Source organism: Artemia franciscana, chromosome 5 (assembly GCF_032884065.1).
Source record: "Artemia franciscana chromosome 5, ASM3288406v1, whole genome shotgun sequence".
NCBI lineage: Eukaryota > Metazoa > Arthropoda > Branchiopoda > Anostraca > Artemiidae > Artemia > Artemia franciscana.
Genome location: NC_088867.1, coordinates 35,792,594 through 35,816,600, shown reverse-complemented (window position 1 = coordinate 35,816,600; position 24,007 = coordinate 35,792,594). Strand labels below are relative to the sequence as shown.

The window sequence follows — 24,007 nt, the reverse complement described above, 5'->3', positions numbered from 1 at the left end:
TAAAGCCAATGGGAACTAGAATCTATTCCCGTCTGAGCTCCAAAGTAATTTGTATATATTAAACACTACTTTGTACCCTATTATTAAAGTACCTTATCTGCATCATCTTGTGGATGTCTTGAAGCATCAAGTTGAAGCTTCCAGGGAGTGAATAAGGGGAAAGGGTGGATGTAGAGAATATTTTATATATTTGGGGTAAAGTATATTGTTGTTTCTCAAAAACGGCTCCATATTTTCTCAGAAAAATTGGTATCTTTTGTCATCCCCGCATAAAAAACGAACTAGAATGGTCAAAAGTCCCAAAATATTCGTTAAGAAATTTTGTTCTTCCAAAGCGCTTGGAACATTTTTTAATCTTATTTTTGCTCATTTTTGGTCTAATGGAGTTCTTTACTTTTCTTTGAAAAACTTATTTTGTGAAAAAGTTTTTTAAATTAAAACATGAAAAAGGCCATGTCAATAAGAAACGAACAGAAATTGATTTAAAAACTTTTTCCCCAAAATAAGTTTTTCAAAGAAAAGTAAACAGCTTAACTAAAACAAAAATGAGCAGAAATTTTCAGAAAGTAAGGACTTGAAAGCCCTACTCATGTTAATTTCTTAGTGTTCTGAGTTCGATCCGGTTATTTATCATAATTTATGATCGTCTAGGGCTTAATCTATTTATTGATGGTAATTTGTGGTAGTTTTAAACTTCGAAAAATATTTAACTTTATTTCTAGCATTTTTTGGTTTAATTCTTTACTTTTCTTCAAAAAACTTATTCTGTGGATTTTTCTCAGGACTGACCCGGGAATCGAATAAAACATTATCGAATTTTTTAGAGGGATGAGGCTCAATTCATCCGAAAAGTTTGAGAGTTTTTCTTAAAGTTTGAAACTTTGAAAAACGGACTTTTATGGACAGAAACACACAGAAACTTGTTTCATCCGAAAATGGGTCCAAACTTTTTTCTCGGTCAGTCAGTGCTCGTAATACTTTTGCTCCCCCAGCAACTTGATTTTGAATATTTGGATCGTTCCATACTAAAAGATTAGAGACATAAAAAAAAAACAAAAAAAAAAAACAAATTTAGTCTCTTCAATTGGCTTGAAAGTGGCAATTCAGAAATTTCTTGGATGCATGGAAACCAATGCAAAAAAAAGATAAAAAAAAATTTCTTCATTGAAATTCTCTTACCCCATGAAAAGTTTCTCCATAGAAATATCCTCCCACGTACCCCCCTCAGCTCTCCCCCCTAAACCAAAACTCCCCCTGAAAATGTCTGTACACTTCCTAGTAACCGTTACTATATGTAAACACAGGTCAAAGTTTGTACCTTGCACCCCCTCCCACGGGGACTGCGAGGGAGGAAGTCGTCCCTAAAGACATAGTTATTAGGTTTTTCGACTATGGTGTATAAAATTGCTATCTCAGAGTTTTGATCCGCTGACTTTTGGGAAAAATGAGCATGGGAGGGGGCCTTTGTGCCCTCCAATTTTTTTGGTCACTTAAAAAGGGCACTAGAACTTATAATTTTCGTTAGAATGAGCCCTCACGCGACATTCTAGGACTGCTTAGTCGATACGATCACCCCTGGGGAGAAAAACAAAACAAAAAAACAAACAAAAAAACAAATAAACACGCACCCGTGATCTGTCTTCTGGCAAAAATGCGAAATTCAACATTTTTGTAGTTAGGAGCTTGAAATTTCTACAAGGTTTTCTAATACGCTGAATCTGATAGTGTGATTTTCGTTAAGACTGTATGACATTTATGGCGTGTTTCCCCCTATTTTCTAAAATGAGGGAAATTTTCTCAGGCTCGTAACTTTTATGGGTATAACTGATCTTGATGAAACTTATATATTTGAAATAAGCATTAAAACGCGATCCTTTTGATGTAACTATTGGTATGAAAATTCCATTGCTTAGAGTTTCGGTTACTATTGAGCTGGGTCACTCCTTACTACAGTTCGTTACCACGAACTGTTTGAAAAGTTCTATTTTTCAAAACCTAATCTTCTTAAATTTTCAAGTCGTGTAGAAATCTCAGTTAGAGTTTCAGGATCAATGGAAAATCGGTTACAGAAAATAAAATAATAACAAAACCAACTCTTAAGCTTTAATGTCATCCTGACACAAAAATTTTTCTTAGGATCGTAACTTTCGGTGGGTAGCATTAAATGTGATGAACTTTACAAAAAATTAAATAAAAAAAACAAGTTTTTTAACTGAGAGTAAGGAGCGACATTAAAACTTAAAACGAACAGAAAATGCTCAGTATATGAAAGGGGCTGTTCCTTCCTCCACGCCCCGCTCTTTACGCTAAAGTTTGACTCTTCTCAACTCTACTTTTTAAAACAGAACAAATTTTCTCGAAAGCTTGAACATTTTACAAGCTTTAAAAGAGCTTTCTTCTTCCTGTTGTTACCTCCATAGCAGTGGCACTAGCATTGGCAGGGTGACAAATAACTTTTTGATATTTCATTTTCTAGATTTTTCACTAAAAAAACTGAATAAAATTGCCCCTTTTCCTTAGATTTAAAAAATATATATTTTGTCCGTATCTAAATTTTCATAAATTGGTACACATATCCCATAAGCATTGAATTTTCCTCCTCTATTGGTGATGAGCTACGGTAACCACGATGAAACAAAATAGAAAAAAACGCAACAGAGCTACACCTATTAAGTAATTAAAGTCATCAGTTAACTTATCCTATTGATTAATCGAATGGCATGATTTATACACAACAAGAAAATGTTGTTTTTCAGTTATGGCTCATGATACTAAAGTAGACGTTTACTGCAATTTAGACTTTTGCTCGAGAATGGTTCGTTTTTTATAAGACTAATTGATGACCCATGAGGGCTTGTTATGATTTTTTTTTTTTTCAGTTAGATTCCTCTGGGACTTAAACTGCTTTTGTTAGATCCAATTTTATTCTCTCGCTGCAGGTTTTGCCCAAGTGTCTTTCTGTATTTATCGTCCGTAGTTCCAGCGATATGGCTTTTGGAATTTGATAAGCTTGATAGAAGATTAGAGGTTCAAGAAGAAATAGAATTCATTTCTACCAATTCGTCAGAAGAGCTTCCTGCAATTCAGACTTTTGGAGTAAGTTTTAAATAATCTTATTTTCTTCATTATTAATTGAAAAGCATCTTTCTAGATACCCTTGGAAAATATTTTGACATTAAATATTCGCTTATAAACTATCCGTGCAAAATTTTTTCCAGGGGCACTAAAGAGCAAAAGTGACATTTAGAACATCTAAGTCTATTCTTCTAAGTCTAATTCTTCTAATCTGTTCTTCCAATCTATCTAAGTCTTTATCCTGATCTCTCCACTTTAAGTAATTTCCAAGATTTTCGGTCTCCCCCCCTCCAATAAAGCTGGATCTGGTCGGGATTTAAAATAAGAGATCTGAGTTACGAGGTCCTTATAAATATGAAATTTCATTAAGATCCAATCGCTCCTTCGTAAGTTAAAAATCCCTCATTTTTTCTTATTTTTCAGAATTAAAAATCCCTCCCCACAAATTCCCCAAATAGAGTGCATCCGTTCCAGTTATATTAATCACGCATCTAGGACTTCTGCTTTTGTTCCCCACTAGTTTTTATCCCGATCCCTGCACTTTAAGCGTTTTCCAAGAATTTAGATTCCCCCAACTTCCCCCCCCCCAATGTCACCAGATCAGGTCGGGATTTAAAACAAGAGCTCTGAGATACGATATCCCTCTAAATGTCAAATTTCATTAAGATCTGATCACCCGTTCGTAAGTTAAATATACCTCATATTTCTAATTTATTTGATTTAACCGTCCATCCACTCCCCCCCCTGATGGTCGAATCAGGGAAATGACTATTAATTTAAATTGGTATCGTCCCTGATAAGTTTGCCAAATTTCATCGTCCTAGTTTTTCTGGAAGTGTCTAAACTAGCAAAACTGGGATAGACAGACCGACTGACAGTATTTTTGATCGCTATATGCCACTTGGTAGATACCAAGTGCCATAAAAATAGTACTTGTTTGATTGATCGAACTGTATCACCAACATTATAGTTTTCTCTTTCACTTGCTTCTCTTCATTGGAAAATTGTTTAAGAGAAATGTCAAGTATATTGCTACTATGATGAAACTCAAGAGGACTCTGATTAGACAGGGATAGATGAAGGCGTTTATTGTAAATCAACATGATTTTATCCAAATCTTGAATAAAAGCAGTAATATTTTTTCAATATACAATATCTCGGGATTAAAAGTCGAATTTTTCTTATCATTCGTTCAACCAATGCCACCTTTATTGGGCTAAAACTATGATAGAGTATTATATTGTATTTCAATAGAAACTTTTTTACATGTGGGTTAACAAATACACTATCCCAATCTGTTTGCTTTTTTCTATAAGAATCTAGTTCAAACACAGATTCAAGGGCTCTATCAACTTCATCGCCTCTCTGTGAACGCAATAGAATGACATACGCATAGTAAATGCATAGTAAAATGTACTTGTATGAGCTATTGTAACGTCTTTGAATCTTGTCTAGAGTCAAAAGATCTGCTTGGAATATATACAATGGGAAATAGGCTTTAGTTTTTCAATAATGACTACCAAGAACTCTGTGATTCCGATGAAGAGTGTAGCTGGATTCTTTCAGTAACTGTCGCTAACTTTTTTTCAACTCCAGCGATTCGGGCAAGTGAGGTGTAGAAACTTAAACTTTCCGCTTCACCAATATTTTCATACAGGTTTCAGAACTTGAGCTGTTTTGAACACAAACGCAGTGTCAAGTGGACGCTATCCTTTTAGATGATGCACTGATATTAAGACGCCTTTGTTGGATACCTTTTAAATCATTACCCCCAATTGGTGTGCTAGTAATTTCCAAAAATACCTTAAAGTATCTTTTGATTTTCTCCGCATTCCCTTAATCGATTTAAATTGTTGAATTTAGAAATTTATACAAATAACTGTCAAATGATTTAAGTCTTTTACGACTGGAAATTAAATCTCATACCAAATCAATTAAATTGTAACTCTAAGGAGATACCGTATTGGTATGAATAGTTCATCAACTCAGAACAGTTTGATGCATTAATATTTCTTGTTATAGAAGCTTTTAAAAATCGTAATTCTTAGACGTATGAAACTGGATAAAATTTCGTTGCTTTGGGAAAGGGGGGCTAAAAAAAAGATTGTCGTTCAGTGACGTAATTTCGTCAAAAATCCTGAGCGAGGGTAAAATTGGAGCCAGTTTTTTTCCAAATTAAGGGGAAAAGACTATGAAAATGTAAAATAAACCGTATAGTTCTATAAAAGAAAATATATACTAAAGAAAACGGACCCATTTCTATGGATGGTTGAATTACGCAAGCTTATCTCAGTTTGACAAGATTTTTGAAGAAACTAAATGTTAGCCGAGGGGGGAATATAAGGTCTGGGGTGCAAACTGAGATCTGGAGGCGATAGTAACGCCCCTGTTCCATTAACAATTATGCCCTTGCTGTGGTTGGCCAAATCCATACCTTTGCAGTATCCTTAAATCCTTTCCGTACAAAATTTTTCCTTGTTACAAAATGTTTTCCCCAATAATTATTATTTCAGACAGAAATATTTTTTGGTATAAGTGTTAGAGACTAATTTAAAATAATATTACAGAAATGAATGTGGGAGCCAAGGATATAATAAAATCAACTTACATTTTTTTTAAATTTCATTCTTTATCTATTGAATCTATCTAAAGCTATCACAAGTCGGAAACGAAATAAGTTTTCAATGAATATATTTTTTCTCAAATATTTCATAAATGTTTTTTAGTGGTTACTTTTTCAGTATATTCTGAACAGGTTGCAACAGGTCAATTCTCTATATTTGTATTGATTCATTGATATTGAATAACATATTTTTATCAAATGATTATTTAGTTAAAACACAAACTATATCACAAATATTTTGTCTGTACAATATTGAAAACAAAAATAAAAGATGCAAATCTTGAACTGTGGAACTTTTAGCAATTAAACCTCATTATATATCAAATGTACAGCTTCATCTTATTAATTCTTCCCAGCCCCAGTGGCCGAAGAAAGTAAGATGCAGGAATTTTTATTGAGAAAGGGGAGTGGGGCTCAGGTGTCGACAAAACCCTCCAGGGCCAGGGGGCAGATGTTGTAAGTTATGTCCCTGGGCCATATATGGTTCTAACGAAAGGGATGCTCGTATAAACTTCAGAGAGGGCTAGTTTGATTGGAAATTGAAACTTCGAGTTCACTTTTTAACAGTCAAAAGAGATCCAAGGGCAACTAGCCCCCCACCCCCACACCTTTTTTCCCCAAACGTATCCGATAAAAATTTTGAGATGGCTGTTTTGTTAAAAATAGTTCAAAGGTCAGATTTGAAATACTCTGGTGTTGATACAACCCCCAAGGGCCTGGGTACAGGCGTTCTAATTTATACTCTGTGGTTTATGTGTTTTTATGGAAGTGATGCTCGTATAAACTTCATAGTGGGCTCATTTGATCGGAAATTGAAAGTTCTAGCTCACTTTTTAAAATTAAAAAGAGATTGGAGGACAACTAGCCCTTTCACCCTTTTTCCCCAAATACATCCGATAAAAATTTTAAGGTAGCCATTTTATCAAATACAGTCCAAAAATCATATAGCAGAACCTTTGGGTCAACACACTAACACCTCAGGGTAATGGACAAGCCTTTAAATTATGCTTTGGCGGTATAAATTGTTCTTATAGAAGGGATGCTCGTATAACTTCAGAGAGGGCTCATTTGCTTAGGAACTGAAAGATCTAGTTGAGTTTTTGAGAGTAAAAAGAGATTGGAGGGCAACTAGAACTCCCAGCCCACGCCCTTTTTTCCCCAAACCCATCCGATAAATGTTTCAAGATAATAATTTTGTTAAAAATAGAACAAAAACCAGATGATAAATCTTCGGAGATCGACCCCCCCCCCAAAGATCTGGACAAGAGTTTTAAGTTATGTCCCAGGACATAAAAGGTTTTTTCTGTAAGGGAAGGTCGTATAAATTTCAGAATTGGCTAAATTTAAATTTTTAATTACCTTTTTTGAGTCAAATTGATCGGTGGGGATATACCTCGTCCCCCCTATTTTCCCAAAATGAATCGGATCAAAATTTTGGTAGCCATTTTGTTCAAAATAGTCCAACGATCAGATGACAAAACTTCGGGTTCAACATAGTTCCTCCCCCTAGGCCCGTGGGAGAGTTGTAACTTATCTCCCAGGGCAGATGCGGCTTTTACGAAAAAGGTGGTCTTAAAATTTTTGGTGGGGGGCTCAAATGATTAGAAATTGAAAGTTCTAGTTCCCTCTTTAAGAGCCAGAAGTGGTCCAATGGCAAATAGCCTTCCCCCACCAGCACCAAGGCAATAAGGCTTCAATTTTCCCCAGAGGCACTTCATATGGAAAGGATGGTCATATAAACTTCGGAAGGGGCTCATTCAATTGGAAATCGGTTATAGTGGCCTTTTTAGAAGTCAAAAGTGATCAGAGGACAAATAGCCCCGACCCCCCTTTTCTCCAAATGAATCCTGTAATCATTTTAATTTTCGTTCAAGCATGAGATAACAAAATCTTTGGTGTGGACACAACCTCCACGGCCCAAGGGTAGGCGTTGTAAGTTATACCCTGGGACGTGTATCGCTTTTATAGAAGGGATCTTCGTATAAACTTCAGAAGGGGTTCATTTTATCAGAAATTGAAATTCCTAGTTCACTTGTTAAGAGTCAAAAGAGAACGGAGGTCAACTAGCCCCCGCCACATGCACATTTTCCTCCAAATGCACTCAATAAAATATTGAAATAGCCATTTTGTTGAAAATAGCTCAAACATCAGATAATAAAACTCCAGGGTCGACAAAACTCCCCAGAGTTTAAGTTATAAGTTATACCTCATGTGTTTAAGCTATATATTAAGTGTTTTAAGTTGTACCCCGGGGGTGTTTAAGGTTTATATGTAAATCAGAGGTAGCTCATTTAATTGGAAATTGAAAGTTCCAGTTACCTTCTTAAGAGTCAAAAGTGATCATAGGATATCTACCCCCCCCTCCTACACACTTTTTCCCTTAAGCACATCCAAAGGATCTGAGATAGCCATTGTCTTTGAAATAGTCAAACGATCAAATAACAAAACTTCAGGGTCGACGAAACCCCCAGAGCACGGAGGAACTAAGAGTTGTAACTTGTGCCCTAGGGTTATATAAGGTTTTATGGGAGTGGGTGCTGTTTGATGTGGACTCAAATGATTTGATATTTAATGTTCTAGCTCCCTTTTTAAAATTCAAAAGTAATCCGTTGGCAACTAGCCCCTCCCCATCAATCCTTTTTACCCAAATGCAACCGATCAAATTTTTATGTAGCCATTTTGTTCAAAATGAACCAAAAATCATATAACAAAAACTCCAGGGATAACACATCCAAGCTATGCCCCTGGGGCGTATAAGCTTTTTATTGAAGGGATGGTAGTAAAAACTTCAGAGGGAGCTCATCCGATTGCAAATCGACATTTCTAGTAGGCTACCCTTTTTAAGAGTCACAGTGACAGAGAGCACCTAGCCCCCCAAGGCCTTTTTTCCCCCTAAACGAATCCAACAAAATTTTGAGATAGCCATTTTGCTCGAAATTGTTTAAAATAAAATTACAAAACTCCAGGCTTGATACAAACCCCCAGAGCCAGTAGGAAAGTGTTATAATTTATCCACCGGGGGTATATAAGGCTTCTATGCAAGAGGTGGTCATCAAAACTTCAGAGGCGGCTCATTTGATTGAAAATTAGAAGTTCTAGTTACCTTTTAAGATTCAAAAGTGACAGGAGGGCATCTAACACCCCCTCCTCCGTCAGACACACCCATTTCTCCAGACGCATCCAATCAAAATTTTTAGATAGTAATTTTTTTATAATAGTCCAACAATTAGATAACAAAATCTTCGTGGTCAACATACCCCCCCAGAGCCTGGGAAAGGGTTGTAAATTATAACTGGGGGCAAATTTGGTTTTTACAGAAGATACAGACTTCGGAGGTGACTCAAATAACTAGAAATTTAAAGTTCTAGTTCTCTTTTTGAGAGTCCAAAGGAATCTGATGGCAACTAGCTCCCCCCAAACTATCTTTTCCCAAAATGCATCTAAATAATTTTTTATATTTTTATTTTGTCCAAAATATACCAAAAGTTATACCTAAGAAATTCTGAGGTTTACACAGCCCCCCAGAACCCTGTGGCGAGCGTTGTTAATTATGCACCGTGGGCATATAAAGTTCTTATGGAAGGAATGATCCTATAATTTCGTCGGGGGCTCATTTTATTGGAAATTGAAAGTTATAGTTCCCTTTTTAAGAGTCAAAAGGGACCGGAGGGCTGCTATTCCTCCTGCCTTTTAACCCCTAATCCTTATGAACGAATGTTTAGATAGCTATTATGTTAAAATAATTCAAAAAAAACTCCAGGGCCAACACAACCCCCCTGAGCCATGGACAATTGTTTTATGTTATGTCTAGGGGCATATAAAATTCTTGTGCAAGGGTTATGAAAAAATTTCAAAGATGAGACAAACCCAGCCCACCCCCACTCAAAAAACTTATAAATGATATTTTATTTCAAAATTTAAGTGAGCTGACCCCTAACCTTCTCTGCATGTCCCAACTCTCCCCCCCCCAAAAAAAAAACACAAAAAAAGTTTCTAACGATATTTCATTCCAAAAATTATGGCAATTCACCCCTGTTCCTCCATGGCCTGCCCCCTCCCCAAAAGAAAAAACAACAAACAACTTATTAACAAATATTAATAAACAACTTATTAATAAACGATAAATCATGGGAATTCACTCCTGGCCCTCTTTCCATTGCCAAACCCCCCCAAAAAAGACAACCGAACAACGTATTAACTTTATTTAATTCCAAGAATCAAGGCAGCTAATCCCTGACCCTCCCTCCATGCCCCCAAACCCAAAACCTAGAAACCAAACCCATTAAGGATGTTATATTCCAAATATCCGAGGGATTCAGTTTAATTTTATTAGCTCTTTCCAAAACGTTCAAGAAACATATGTTCTTCACTACAAATAAAAGTATGCTAATGCCCGTTTTCCTAACGGTAAAAGCATAAAGCCTACTGCATATTTGGCTCTTTACTAAAATCAGTCATGTATTAATTATTTTCTTTTGTACTTATTATAACATTGACAATAAAATAAAATTACGGTGAAAACAGACCAAGATTTACCAATAGGCCTACTAGGTCCTGCGGCTTTCACTATTTCTGAAATTTTAAGGATTTTCTTGAAAATCGTGCAAAAACGGAGCGGCAAAAACGCTTGGTCCTAGAAGTGTCAAAGCTTTAAATCTGAACATGGGTGAAACAAAATCTTGAGCAGGCGAACTTTCAGCAACTAATATCATTATATATCAATTATTCAGTTTAATTTTGTTAGTTCTTCCCAAAACTGTTAATTTATTTTGAAACAAAAGAACTATTCTGAAATAGCAAATTTTGAACAACTTAAAAATTTGGCAATCAAAAATGAACAGAAATTAATAAAAAAAAAACTTTCCAGAGAAGTGGTTTTCTGAAGAACAGTAAAGGCCATACTAAACAAAAGATCAGAAGAAAGAAATAGAAACGTAAAATTACTCAGACTCAAAACAATCAGAAATTACTATTAAGAAATAAATGAAAAAAAAACGAACAGAAATTAAACAAACAATCAAATCAAAAACATATAACAGGCTGCAATATAAAGGAATAAACAAATTTCAAAACGAATAAAGCTCAAATATAATATGCAAATCAAGCTTAAAACGAACAAAAATATTTTGCTATTGAAGTATAAATCAAACCTAAAGCCAACAGAAATTAACTAAACAATATATTTAAAGAATTATATTATACAAATAATTTTAATATAAGTCATTTTCAGTGAAGCACCAATGAGGTAGTGCGCTTTAGAGTTTTACAGTTTCAAACAGTTTGTGGTAACGAACTGTAGTAAGGAGCGACCCGGCTCAATAGTAACCAAAAGTCTAAAAAATGGAATTTTAGTACCAATAGCTACATCAAAAGAATCGCATTTTAATGCTGGTTTTAAATATGTAAGTTTCATCAAGTTAGTGTTACCCATCAAAAGTTACGAGCCTGAGAAAATTTGCATTATTTTAGAAAATAGGGGGGAAACCCCCTAAAAGTCATGGAATCTTAACGAAAATCACACCATCAGATTCAGCGTGTCAGAGAACCCTACTGTAGAAGTTTCCAGCTCCTATCTACAAAAATGTGGAATTTGTATTTTTTGCCAGAAGGCAGATCACGGATGCGTGTTTATTTGTTTGTTTGTTTGTTTTTTTGTTTTTTTTTCCCAGGGTCATCGTATTGACCCAGTTGTCCTAGAATGTTGCAAGAGGGCTCATTCTAAAGGAAATGAAAAGTTCTTGTGCCTTTGTTAAGTGACCAAAAAAATTGGAGGGCACCTAGGTCCCCTCCCACGCTAATTATTTTCCAAAAGTCAACGGATCAAAATTCTGAGACAGCCATTTTATTCAACGTAGTCGAAAAACCTTATAACTATGTATTTGGGGACGACTTACTCCCCCACAGTCCCCGTGGGAGGGGTTACAAGTTCAAAACTTTGACCAGTGCTTACATATAGTAATGGTTATTTGGAAGTGTACAGGCATTTTCAGGAGGATTTTTTGGCTGGTAGCAGGGGTTGAGAAGAGGGGGATATGCTGGGGGAACGTTCCATCGAGGAATTTGTCATGGGGGAAGAAATTTTCCATAAAGGGAGCGCAGCATTTACTAGCATTACTAAAAAAAAAACAATGAAAAAGTTTTTTTTCAGCTGGGAGTAAGCAGCAGCATTAAAACTTAAAACGAACAGAAATTATTACCCATATGAGGGGCTCACCTCCTCCTAATACCTCGCTCTTTACGCTAAAGTATTTTTAGTAATTTCAACTATTTATTTGGCGGCTTTTGTGATTCAGGGGTCATTCTTAATAAATTGAGACAAAATTTAAGCTTTAGTGTAAAGAGCGAGGTACTGACGAGGGGGCAAACCCCCTCATATATGTAATGAAAACATAAGAATACAAAAGTTTTTTACGTAAGCTAATTTATAGGTTACGTATATCTTTTACTTACAAAAAGATTCGTAAAAAATTAAAAGTTCTAGTTGCCTTTTTAATTAACCGAAAATCGGAGGGCAACTAGGCTTCCTCCCCCGCTTTATTTCTCAAAATCATTCGATCAAAATTAAGAGAATGCTATTTAGCCAAAAAAAAATAAATATACAAATTTTGTTTTAATTATTCCTCTGCGGAGAGCCAAAATCAAAACATGCATTGATTCAAAAAGGTTCAGAAATTAAATAAAAAAAACAAGTTTTTTAAATGAAAGTAAGGAGCGACATTAAAACTTAAAACGAACAAAATTTACTCCGTATATGAAAGGGGCTTTTCGTTCTCAACGCCCCGCTATTTACGCTAAAGTTTTTTTACTGTTTTAAAATGTAGAGTTAAGAGAAAGAGTCAAACTTTAGCGTAAAGAGCGGGGCGTTGAGAAGGAAAAGCCCCTTTCATATACGGAGTAATTTTTGTTCGTTTTAAGTTTTGATGTCGCTCCTTACTTTCACTTAAAAAACTTGTTTTTTTATTTAATTACAGAAGGAGCCAGTATCAAAACTCTTGTTTGCAGTGCAAATCTATTTGTCTTGGAATAGTCTTGAATAGTCGTTTTCAGTAAAATGCCAGTGACGCCAGTAGCTTTTAGACTTTTAGAGTGAGAGAAGGAGGCAACACCCAAACTCCTGTTTGAATAGTTTTTCGTTCATTTTAAGCTTGATTTGCATATTCAATATAAGTTTCACTTGTTTTAAGATTTATTAACTCATTCATATTAGTGCCTATTGTATTTTTGTTTGCTATGATTGTTTATTTAATTTCTGTCCGTTCTGGGTTTCATTTATGCTTCAATAGCAAAATATTCTTGTTCGTTTTGAGCTTTATTTGCATATTCAGCTTAAATTTTACTTGCTTTGAGATATACTTATTCGTTTATATTAGTACCTGTTGTAATTTTTTCTATGATTGTTTAATTAATTTCTGTTCGTTTTGTCGTTTTGGGGTTCATTTATTCTTAAATAGTAATTTCTGGTTGTTTTGAGTAGTTGCAGGTTTCTATTTCTTCTGATCTGAACTTTAATATGGCCTTTACTTTCCTTTAGAAAACTTCTTTTTCGGAAAGTTTTTATTAAATAAATAAAACATTGGAGCCGTATCCTTTAATATAGGCAACGCGATAGCGTTGCCTCTGATTGGGACAAAATTCAAATTTTAGCGTAAAGAGCGAGATATTGAGGAGGGAGCAATCTCCTTCACATGCGTAGTAATTTCTGTTCGTTTTAAGTTTTGATATTGCTCCTTACTTTCAGTTGAAAAAACTATTTCTCAATTTAATCTCTGACCGTTTAAAATATTACCAGAAATTCTCGCTGCACCCCCACGAAGAAATATTCCTCTCCACGCGATATTATCCTCTAGACAATTCAATTTCAGTTGAAATTCACCCCATACGATTACTCTCAACATTTCCGCGCGTAAAATTGAGACGGAAAGCAAGACATAAAAACAACTTTGTTTAGGAATTTTGGCATATTCCTCCACTGAAAAATTTCCCCTGAAAAGATCGCCTCCTGAAAATTTCCCTCTCCTCTTCATGAAAAATTCTCCCGTGCAATAAACCCCAACAGAAAATCTCCCCCGCCACCGGAAAATATATGCATATTTCCCAATAACAAATAGTATGCCTAAACAATGGACAAATTTTACAACTTAAGGACCCTTCCCCTGGGGCCTGAGGGAGGGTCATGTTCATGTTATGTCCAAAGACATAGTTATTGGACTTTCAACTATGATAAACAAAATGGCTATATAAAATTTTTATCGGACCACTTTGAGGACAAAGGGGAGAGGGCCTAGTTGCCATTGAGACTTTTTGGTTACTTGAAAAGGGCACTATAACTTTTGATTTATTTTCGAAAGGGCTCTCTCCCAATATTCGAGGAGCACTGGGTCATTACGATCATTCTGTAAAAAAAAACAACAAATAATCGGACGATTTTGAGGAAAAGGGACGGGGGAGGGAGCCTAGTTGCCCTAGAAACTTTTTTGCTACTTAAAAAGGTCACTGAAACTTTAAGTTTCGGTTTCAGTAAGCTCTTACCCAATATTCTAGGACCGCTGGGTCAATATAGGACCCAGGGGAAAAACAAAAAAAGAAACAAATAAATTGTGCCTATTTTCTACCGAAAAAAAAGGAAATTTCAAATTTTTGCAGACAGGAGGTTGAAACTATACAATAAGGTTCTCTAATACGCTGAATCTGATGATGTGATTTCATTAAAACTCTTTGGCTTTTAAGGGGTGTTTCCCCATTTTTTGAAAACAATGCATTTTTTTTTCATTCTCGTTGCCTTTGATGGGTAATACTAAACTTACAGTTCGTTACCATGAACTGTTTGATAAAGCAAAATGAAAAAAAGAAAAAACAAAGCGAAAAAGAAGGGGACACAATAATACTAACCAGTCTAAATGTAGATTCTTTGGTTCTTATGGCACTTGGTATTAACCAAGTGACATGTAGCAATCGCAAACTCTGTCGGTCTGTCGGTCTGTTTTGTCCCCGTTCCTGGTTTTGCTACTTTAGGCACTTCCAGGTGAGCTAGGACGATGAAATTTGGCAGGCGTATCAAGGACCGGACCAGATTAAATTAGAAATAGTCGTTTTCCTGATCTTACCATCTGAGGTGGGGAGTGAGGGGCCCGTTAATTCGGAATAATAGAAAATCGAAGTATTTTTAACTTACGAACGGGTGATCGGATCTCAATGAAATATGATATTTAGATGGATATCGTGTCTCAGAGCTCTGATTTTAAATCCCGAACAGATCTGGTGACATTGGGGGGGGGGTTGAGAGGGGGAAATCTAAAACTTGGAAAACACTTAGAGTGGAGCGATCAGGATGAAACTTGGTGAGAAAAATGAGCACAAGTCCTAGATACATGATCGACATAGCCAGAACGGATCTGTTTTCTTTGGGGTAGTTGGGGGGGGGGTAATTCTGAAAAATCAGAAAAATGAGGTATTTGTAACTTACGAACGGATGATCGGATCTCAATGAAATTTGAAATTTAGAAGGATATTGTGTCTCAGAGATCTTATTTCAAATTCCGACCGGATCTGGTGACATTGGGGGGGGGGAGTTGGGAGGGGAAAACTTACAACTCGGAAAACACTTAGAGTGGAGGGATCGGGATGAAACTTGCTGGGAAAGATAAGCACAAGTCCTAGATACATGATTGACATAACTGGAACGGATCCGCTCTCTTTGGCGTAGTTGGGGGGTGGGGTAATTCTGAAAAATTAGAAAAAATGAGGTATTTTTAACGATCGAACGGGTGATCAAATCTCAATGAAATTTGACATTTAGAAGGATATCGTGTCTTAGAGCTCTTATTTTAAATCCCGACCGGATTTGGTGACATTGGGGGGTGGGGGTGGGAGGGGAAACCTAAAATCTTGGAAAACACTTAGAGTGGAGAAATCAGGATGGAACTTCGTGGGAAAAATAGGCACAAGTCCCAGATACATAATGGACATAACTGAAACGGATCCACTCTCTTTGGGGTAGTTCAGGGTGGGTGGGTGGTAGTAATTCTGAAAAATTAGAAAAAATGAGGTATTTTTAACTTACGAACGGGAGATCGGATGTCAAAAAAATTTGATATATAGAAGGATATTGTTTCTTATAGCTCTTATTTTAAATCCCAAACAGATCTGGTGACATTGGGGGGAGAGTTGGGAGGGGGAAACCTAAAACTTGGAAAACACTTAGAGTGGAGGTATCGGGATGAAACTTGGTGGGAAAAATAAACACAAGTCCTAGATACATGATTGACATAACCGGAATGGATCTGCTCTCTTTGGGGTAGTTGGGTGAAAAATGAGGTATTTTTAACTCACGAACGGGTGATCGGATATCAATGAAATTTGATATTTAGAAGGATATCGTGTCTCAAAGCTCTTATTTTAAGTCCCGACCGGATATGGTGACTTTGGGGAGAGTTTGGGGTGGGGGAACCTAAAATCATGGAAAACACTTAGATTGGAGGGATCGGGCTGAAACTTGGTGGGAAAAATAAGCAGAAGTCTTACATACGTGATTTACATAATTGGAATGGATCTGCTCTATTGGGGGGGGGGGGGAGTTAATTCTGAAAAAATAGAAACAATGACGTGTTTTTAACTTGCGAAGGAGTAATCGGATCTTCATGAAACTTCATATTTAGAAGGACCTCGTAACTCAGATCTCTTATTTTAAATCTCCAGCGTAACTGAATCCAGCGTAATTGGGGGGGGGGCAGCTGAGGGGAACTGGAAATCTTAGAAAATACTTAAAGCAGTGAGATCAGGATGAAACTGGATGGGAAGAATAAAAACCTGTCTAAGACAAGTGACTGACATAACCGGACCGGATTTGCCCTCTTTGGTGGATTTGGGGGGGGGGATAATTTTGAAAATTGAGGTATTTGTAACTTACGAAAGAGTAACCAGATCTTAATGAAATTTGATATTTAGTAGGGCCTTGCGCTTTAAAGCTCTAATTTTGAATTCCGACCAGATCCTGTGACATTGGGGGGAGTTGGAGGGGGAAACTGGAATTCTTGGAAAACGTGAAAATTGGGTTATTTTTCATTTTACGAATAGATGATCGGATCTTAATAAAATTTGATATTTAGAAGGAATTCATGTCTCAGAGCTCTTAATTCAAATCCCGACCGGATCTTTTGACATTGGGGAGAGTTGGAGGGGGAAATCTTGGAAAACACTTGGAGTGGAGGAATCAGGATGAAGCTTGGTGGATAGAATAAGCAAATGTCCTTGATACGTGATTGACGGAACCGTACTGGATTTGCTCTCTTTGGGGGAGTTGGGGGGAAGGGTTCAGTGATTTGGCGAGTAAGGTGCTTCTGGACGGAGTCAGGTGGTTCTGGATTTAACAAGGGATCATTTTTGCGTCTTCTTCGCGATTGTGAGAGTGGCAGAATTTGGCCTTCATTTTTGAATGCTGGGAAAGCAATGTGAAGAGAAGAATACAAGTATGAAAGAGTAATAAGTTTCACTCAAGGAAAAATACTGAAGGAAGTGTGAACTTAATTATTTTAACGAGAATCCTAAAACATGTTAATACAAATTGCCCAAGGAAAACCTGAAATCGGAGGCATTTGGCAACAGAGGTAATAATTCTCTGCAAAAAGGAATATAGGAGTATTCTTTTTACTAATATTTACACAATTCGAAGTAAATGTTACTGGAATAATGTCCTCGATAAATTTACTTCTCTCGATAGGGTTGTAAACTATTCCCTGAGGGCATATAAGGTGTTTATGGAAAGGGTTGTCGTATCAACTTTGGGAAGGGGTCGTTGGATTAGAAATCTGGTTTTCTAGTGTCCTTTTAAAAGTCAAAGTGATCAGAGTGTAGTAATCCTCCCCAAATGCATTCGATAGAAATTTCGAGACTACCATTTGTTCAAAAATAGTCCAAAGATCCTATAACAAGGCCTTTGGGGTTGACACAATCCCTCAGAGCCTCCAGATAAGGGTCGTAAGCTATGCCCAAGGGGTATACAAGGTTTTTACGGAAAGGGTGGTCGTGTGAATTTAAGAAGAGAATCATATGATTGGAAATATATTTTTCTAGTTTCTGTTTAAGAGTCAAACATGACGGAGAATAACTAGCCCCCCTCCCCTTCCTGACATCCTCTTTTCCCCCAACTTCAATTTGAAATTGTGGCATAGTCATTTTGTTACCAACAGTCCAAAAATCCTATAACGATGTCTTTAGGGTGGATACAACCTCTCAAAGCCCATGGGCAAAGGTTGTAAGTTATGCCCCGAGGCATATTGAGGTGTTTATGGAATTGGTAGTCGCATAAACTTTGGATAGGATAGAGCTCATTTGATTGGAAGTCAGAAGTTTTAGTGTCCTTTTTAAGAGTCAAAAGGGAATGGAGTCCCCCCAAGCCTATCATTCCCCAAAACATATCTGGTCAAAATTTTAAAAGAGCCATTTTTCTTCAATCTTGTTTGAAGGTCCAGTAATTATGTCTTTGAGGATGTCAACCTCCTCACAGTCTTCAGTACGAGGGCTGTAAGTTAGGTAATTCATTCATTGTTTACATATGTGATGTGTTACTGAGAAAGCTATATATGTTTGAACTTCACTTTCCAAGATGACAAGGAGCATTCATGTGAGCCTTTCGGAGAATGTTAAGGGGAGTGTTGAACTAAATGAAAACACGTTTTGTGCATACGGATGCTCAAAAGGGTGTAACACAGGTATAACTAAGTATACTAATTTGGAATATTCAAGAAATGAAAAGGGAGATAATCAACTATCACCACTAGTACTACATCTCCATTCCATTTACAAAATTGAAGGGAAATTTAAACTGAATCGAAAGATACTATGTGCCTGCACTTTGTCAAAATAGCGTATTTCAAGAATTGATTTGGTTGTTAAATTGGAACTTTCAGAGAATGGTTAATGGGGTAGATCATCTGACCGAAGGGCAATAACTGCACACTTCTGCTAATATTACTATCATTAATACATTTACTACTACTACTACTACTACTACTACTACTACTACTACTACTACTACTACTACTACTACTACTACTACTACTACTACTACTACTACTACTACTACTTCTACTACTTCTACTACTACTACTACTACTACTACTACTACTACTACTACTACTACTACTACTACTACTACTACTACTACTACTACTACTACTACTACTACTACTACTACTACTACTACTACTACTACTACTACTACTACTACTACTACTACTACTACTACTACTACTACTACTACTACTACTACTACTACTACTACTACTACTACTACTACTACTACTACTACTACTACTACTACTACTACTACTACTACTACTACTACTACTACTACTACTACTACTACTACTACTACTACTACTACTACTACTACTACTACTACTACTACTACTACTACTACTACTACTACTACTACTACTACTACTACTACTACTACTACTACTACTACTACTACTACTACTCTACTACTACTACTACTACTACTACTACTACTACTACTACTACTACTACTACTACTACTACTACTACTACTACTACTACTACTACTACTACTACTACTACTACTACTACTACTACTACTCTACTACTACTACTACTACTACTACTACTACTACTACTACTACTACTACTACTACTACTACTACTACTACTACTACTACTACTACTACTACTACTACTACTACTACTACTACTGCTACTGCTGCTACTACTACTACTGCTACTAATACTACTATTGCTACTACCGTTACTTCTATTGTAACTTCTTGTAAGACTAAGAGCATTGAGATAAAAATTCTATGGAGCATATGAGCATACAGGTTATCATAAGGGCATGTAAGCAATGTCATAACAGTGGCTAATAATTATTAAAGTTGAGACTTCCAAGATTTGATGAGAGGGATGTTCTACTGAAGAGATATTGCAATAAATAGCAGATTCAAACTCAAGACGAGCAAAATTTAACATAAGTATGGCTGATAAACCCCATGCCTTCTCAAGACCAAAATATAGTATGGTCATTCAAAGTGGCCATATAAAGTGCCTGTGCCGAGCATAAACAAAAACAAAATCTGAAGATGTTGAAGTATTATTAAGATGTTAATCGAGTTGATTACCCTTATCGTAAAAGAAGACTGGCAAGATCAATCGAAGATACTAGGTTATATAGGAGTTTATTATTGACATTAAATGTAAAAACGACCATCTAATGGTGTCTAGAGTTAATATAGGCTACAGCTGAAATATAGGAAGGGTGCCTTCCTATTGTGAAGCTATGACGTTGGTAGAGTCAATGATGAGAATTTGAGAGAAAACTCCCAAAAACAGTTGAATGCTAAATTGGAGAGTTTAAAATTTGACTATGTAGAAGATATATGGAATAAATTTTAGGAAGATAGTTTGTGATTTCGCTGATTGTGTCTTAAGGAGTACAATTAAGAACACAACTTGAAATATTGTTGATTTTATGTTTAATAAATAGAAGAAGGACCTTATACAAGAGTTATTTGAGATAATAAATCCTTTAAAAATAAAAGGAATTTAAGGAACTTGGAGACAATTTTTAAATATTAATTAAGAAGGTGTGAACTGGAGACTATAAATAAAATTGCTGAAGACCATGAAGAGACAGCATGAAGGCACTTAGTAAAATATTGTGGTGACATGTTAAAAATTAAGACGAAACAGTCAACCTGAACTTGTCAAACAGTTCATGGTAACGAACCTTAAGTAAGGAGTGACCCTGCTCAATAGTAACCGAAATTCTAAAAAACGGAATTTTGACACCAATAGATACATGAAAAGAATCGAATTTTTATAATGATTTCAAATTTTAAGTTTCGTCAAGTTTAGTCATACCCATCAAAAGTTACGATCCAGAGAAAATTTGCCATATTTCCAAAAAAAGGGAAACATCCCCTAAAAGTCATAGAATATCATACCATCAGATTCAGTGTATCAAAGAACCCTACTGTAGAAGTTTCACGCTCATATCTGCAAAAATGTGTATTTTTTTGCCAGGGGTGATCGTATCGAACCAGTGCTTCTAGAATCTCAAGAGAGGGCTCATTTTGATGGATATTAAAAGTTCTAGTGCCATTTTTAAGTGACAAAACCAATTCGAGAGCAACTAGACCCCCTCCCGCGCTCCAAAGTCACCCGATCAAGATTTTGAGATAGCCATTTTGTTCAGCATAGTTGAAAAATTTAATTACTATGTCCTAGGGATGACTTGATCCCCCACAGTTCCCGGGGGAAGCCCTTAAAGTTATGAATTTTGCCAATCACATACAGTATGGGTTATTGGAAAGTATACAGACGTTTTCAGAGGGGATTTTATCTGGTGTGGGGGAGGGGGTTGGGGGATATTTGGAAGGATCTTTCCCTGGAAAAATTTTTCATGGGGAAAGGGAATTTTCCGTGAAGTGGGTGCCGGATTTCCCAAAACTTTTTAAAAAACAATCAGAAATTAAACTAAAAAACAGTTTTTTCTTCAACTGAAAGTAAGGAACAACATTAAAACTTAAAACGAACAGAAATTATTAAGTAAATGAGGGGGTTTGTCCCTCGTCAATACCACGCTCTGTACGCCCAAAAGTCGTTGGCATAGCCTAGGCTTATTTTTTACCTCGCCATAGTTTCATTCAATATTTTTATATGTTTACGGACGAAAAGTTTAGTAAAATGTTCAAAATTAGTTTTTCTTATTTATTTTCACTATTGACCTTAGCAGCAACGACGATACTACCCCAAAAAACTTTATAGTTTTGAAACAATCAAACGGAAAATCTTAGAAAGCCATGGTGTTGTGTATGAATAGACCTAAGATAGGTCCAGGCGTTAAAAATGGCTTTTCTTTTGATGTCCTTGATACATTAAAACGATCTGTAACAATAGCTAAGCATTTTGAAGTAAAAATTATACAAAAAAGCCATTCTGAAACTTATAAATAATTTCTTTTAGACTATTTTCCTGTCTGTTTTCTTTCTTTCATATATGAAGCTTGTTTCGAGTTTTAAGCTAACTTTAATTTTATTATTTTGCCAAGTTTACTCAATAATTATTTACGTTTATAATGATTTTGAATTGTCATGAGTTAATACAATAGTTACTTCTTTATTTTAAGGTAGAATTCAAAATTCCAGTTACTTTCACCGCCGAAGTGTGGGCCACAATTATAGAGCAAGTTTTAATGCTGATATTAATTATTGGACGATGGCTGTTACCAAAAGGCGATCTGACAAGGGAACAGCTGTCACAGCTTCTCCTGGTTTATATCGGTACTGCGGCCGATATAATTGAATTCTTTGATTCATTTAAGGACGATAAGGTAAAACCATTCCAGGATTTCGTAATAAACTTGTTTGATTTCCTCCTTTGATTGTACTCCAAACTTTTTGGCATCTGCATTATCTAAGTTTCTTGGCAACACAATGAATTTTCTGTGTTCAAAGCATAGGGCTTGTTGTCTGTATTCTGCTTATGTGCTGTAAATGGCTAGCAACAAAGTGAACTAACCTTAATTTTTCAGTTTACAGGATTATATATGAGTAAGTTCATGTTCTTACATAGATTTATTGTCGTGGGTTGGCTAGAATGCTATGGTTAGTACCGTTAAAAAAGTATTGTAGATACTATTAGTGAAGAAAATAAGTTACGACTATTCAATTCAATCATCTTTCACTATATTATTTAAACGTTTTAATACGTGTCACACAAATGTTTGTGTTCCTGGAACATTGTCAATTTGGGAGGAGGGAAGGCTTCTCTCTAGAATTTGAAAATACTTGTTTGTTGTATTTTCAATGAATAATACCTCTGAAAAAAAAAAAAAATGATAAATTTGCCCTCTTGGATTTTGGAAAATTTATTCCCCTCTAAATTTTTGAGAATTGAAACCAATGTGTAATCTTTGACTATCTGATTTTTCACTTTCCACCTTTTTTTCTGCCGATGTTTTCTATTGCTTTGAATTTTTTTACTTCTGCGATTGGTAAACTTTATTACGTGAAAAATGGCCTATATAAAATTTGCTAAATAAATAAGCGCTATAAGTAACTAGTAATCTCATAAGAATTTTGAATTTTAATGAAATTTCACTTTATTCAAAAATTGTTCCTCCCTTCTGGTTATTTAAACTCCTATTACTTTTCATTTTGAATAACTTTGATCTCTGATTTCTTAACTTAACTCAAATTATTGAGAGCTGGTCGTATTGTTTTAGCGTTCAGTAATCCATGTAATATCTGTGTATATGCATTAATTAATGTAATGGATCTATGTCCTGTATTTTAGCATAAATGGCATATTTAATCATAGTGTCGAGTTTGACAAGTTCTCGCGGATTAAACAAGCATCCGTTGAGCCAGATGTTGCAAAAAGGATATCTAGCGAAACAGTGAAATAAATCATGAACAATTAAATCAAACTAGAAAGGAATAGAAAGCACAAACAGAAATCCTAGTTTTTATCATATGGAAGAAGTTTACAGTAGACCTCAGAACCCAATTTTTGGCCCTCCAGTTGTGCATAGCAAAAATAGTTGAATGTTTCTGGCTTCAATTTGGTGTAATATATTCATTTATCCACTAAAAAATTCCTGAAGCCTCTGTTTGGAATGGTTTAGCAGAAAATGTTTAAAGAGCTTTCTTAGTACAAGCAGTGATTGCAGACGGTCGTGGTAGGAATAGTTGAGCTTTGTTTAGCTGTGAATAAAGCAGTCAGTATGGGCGTAGTTTTTTGGGGGCTGTTACAAGCCACTTGACTATTTGGATATGGACTCCTCTCGCCTCCTCAATAAAAATGCTGTAGATTCGCCCCTGACAGTCAGGATAGTCAAATATGAGTAACAGTATTAATGATAAAGCAGCAGTGATAGGGGTAATAGCTGCGATCGAGGTGACATTAGCTATAGCAGGAACGGTAATAGAAAGGCTAGTCGTGGTCCGGTTAGTTTGTGATAAGATCAATTGCTGTTGAAGTAATAATAGCAGCAGAAGTTACAAGTATACACCTGATCGAAGCGGGGCTTGGAGGAATAGTTGTGTTAAAGGGTGGTCATGGTAGGAGCTTATAATTTAGTCCAGGTTAGGGTAGTTGCGGTTAGAGTCGGCATGGTAAACGGTGTATTAACAGTAGCAAAATTAGCGTTGTTGGATGATTTTTGTAAGGATTGAAAATTTATTTTTGTGGCTCAGTTGCTTTTTTGTATGGCTAAATCTCAAAGAATTTCAGATTTTAATTAAATTTATGTACGCAATTCATTCACTAGTTGAAATACAAATTTATTGATTA

At 35.8% G+C, this 24,007-nt stretch overlaps 1 protein-coding gene across 2 annotated transcripts in view; it reads left to right on the top strand.

Annotated features, from left to right (window-relative positions):
* LOC136027332 (uncharacterized protein DDB_G0283697-like) overlaps window positions 1-24,007 on the top strand; it is a 158,995-nt gene that overhangs the window by 64,390 nt on the left and 70,598 nt on the right. For both annotated transcript variants that reach the window (XM_065704469.1, XM_065704468.1), the window contains exons 2-3: window positions 2,940-3,096; window positions 21,840-22,043. In XM_065704469.1, the coding sequence (XP_065560541.1) occupies window positions 2,940-3,096; window positions 21,840-22,043 (361 nt within the window). The remainder of the gene's footprint in view (window positions 1-2,939; window positions 3,097-21,839; window positions 22,044-24,007) is intronic.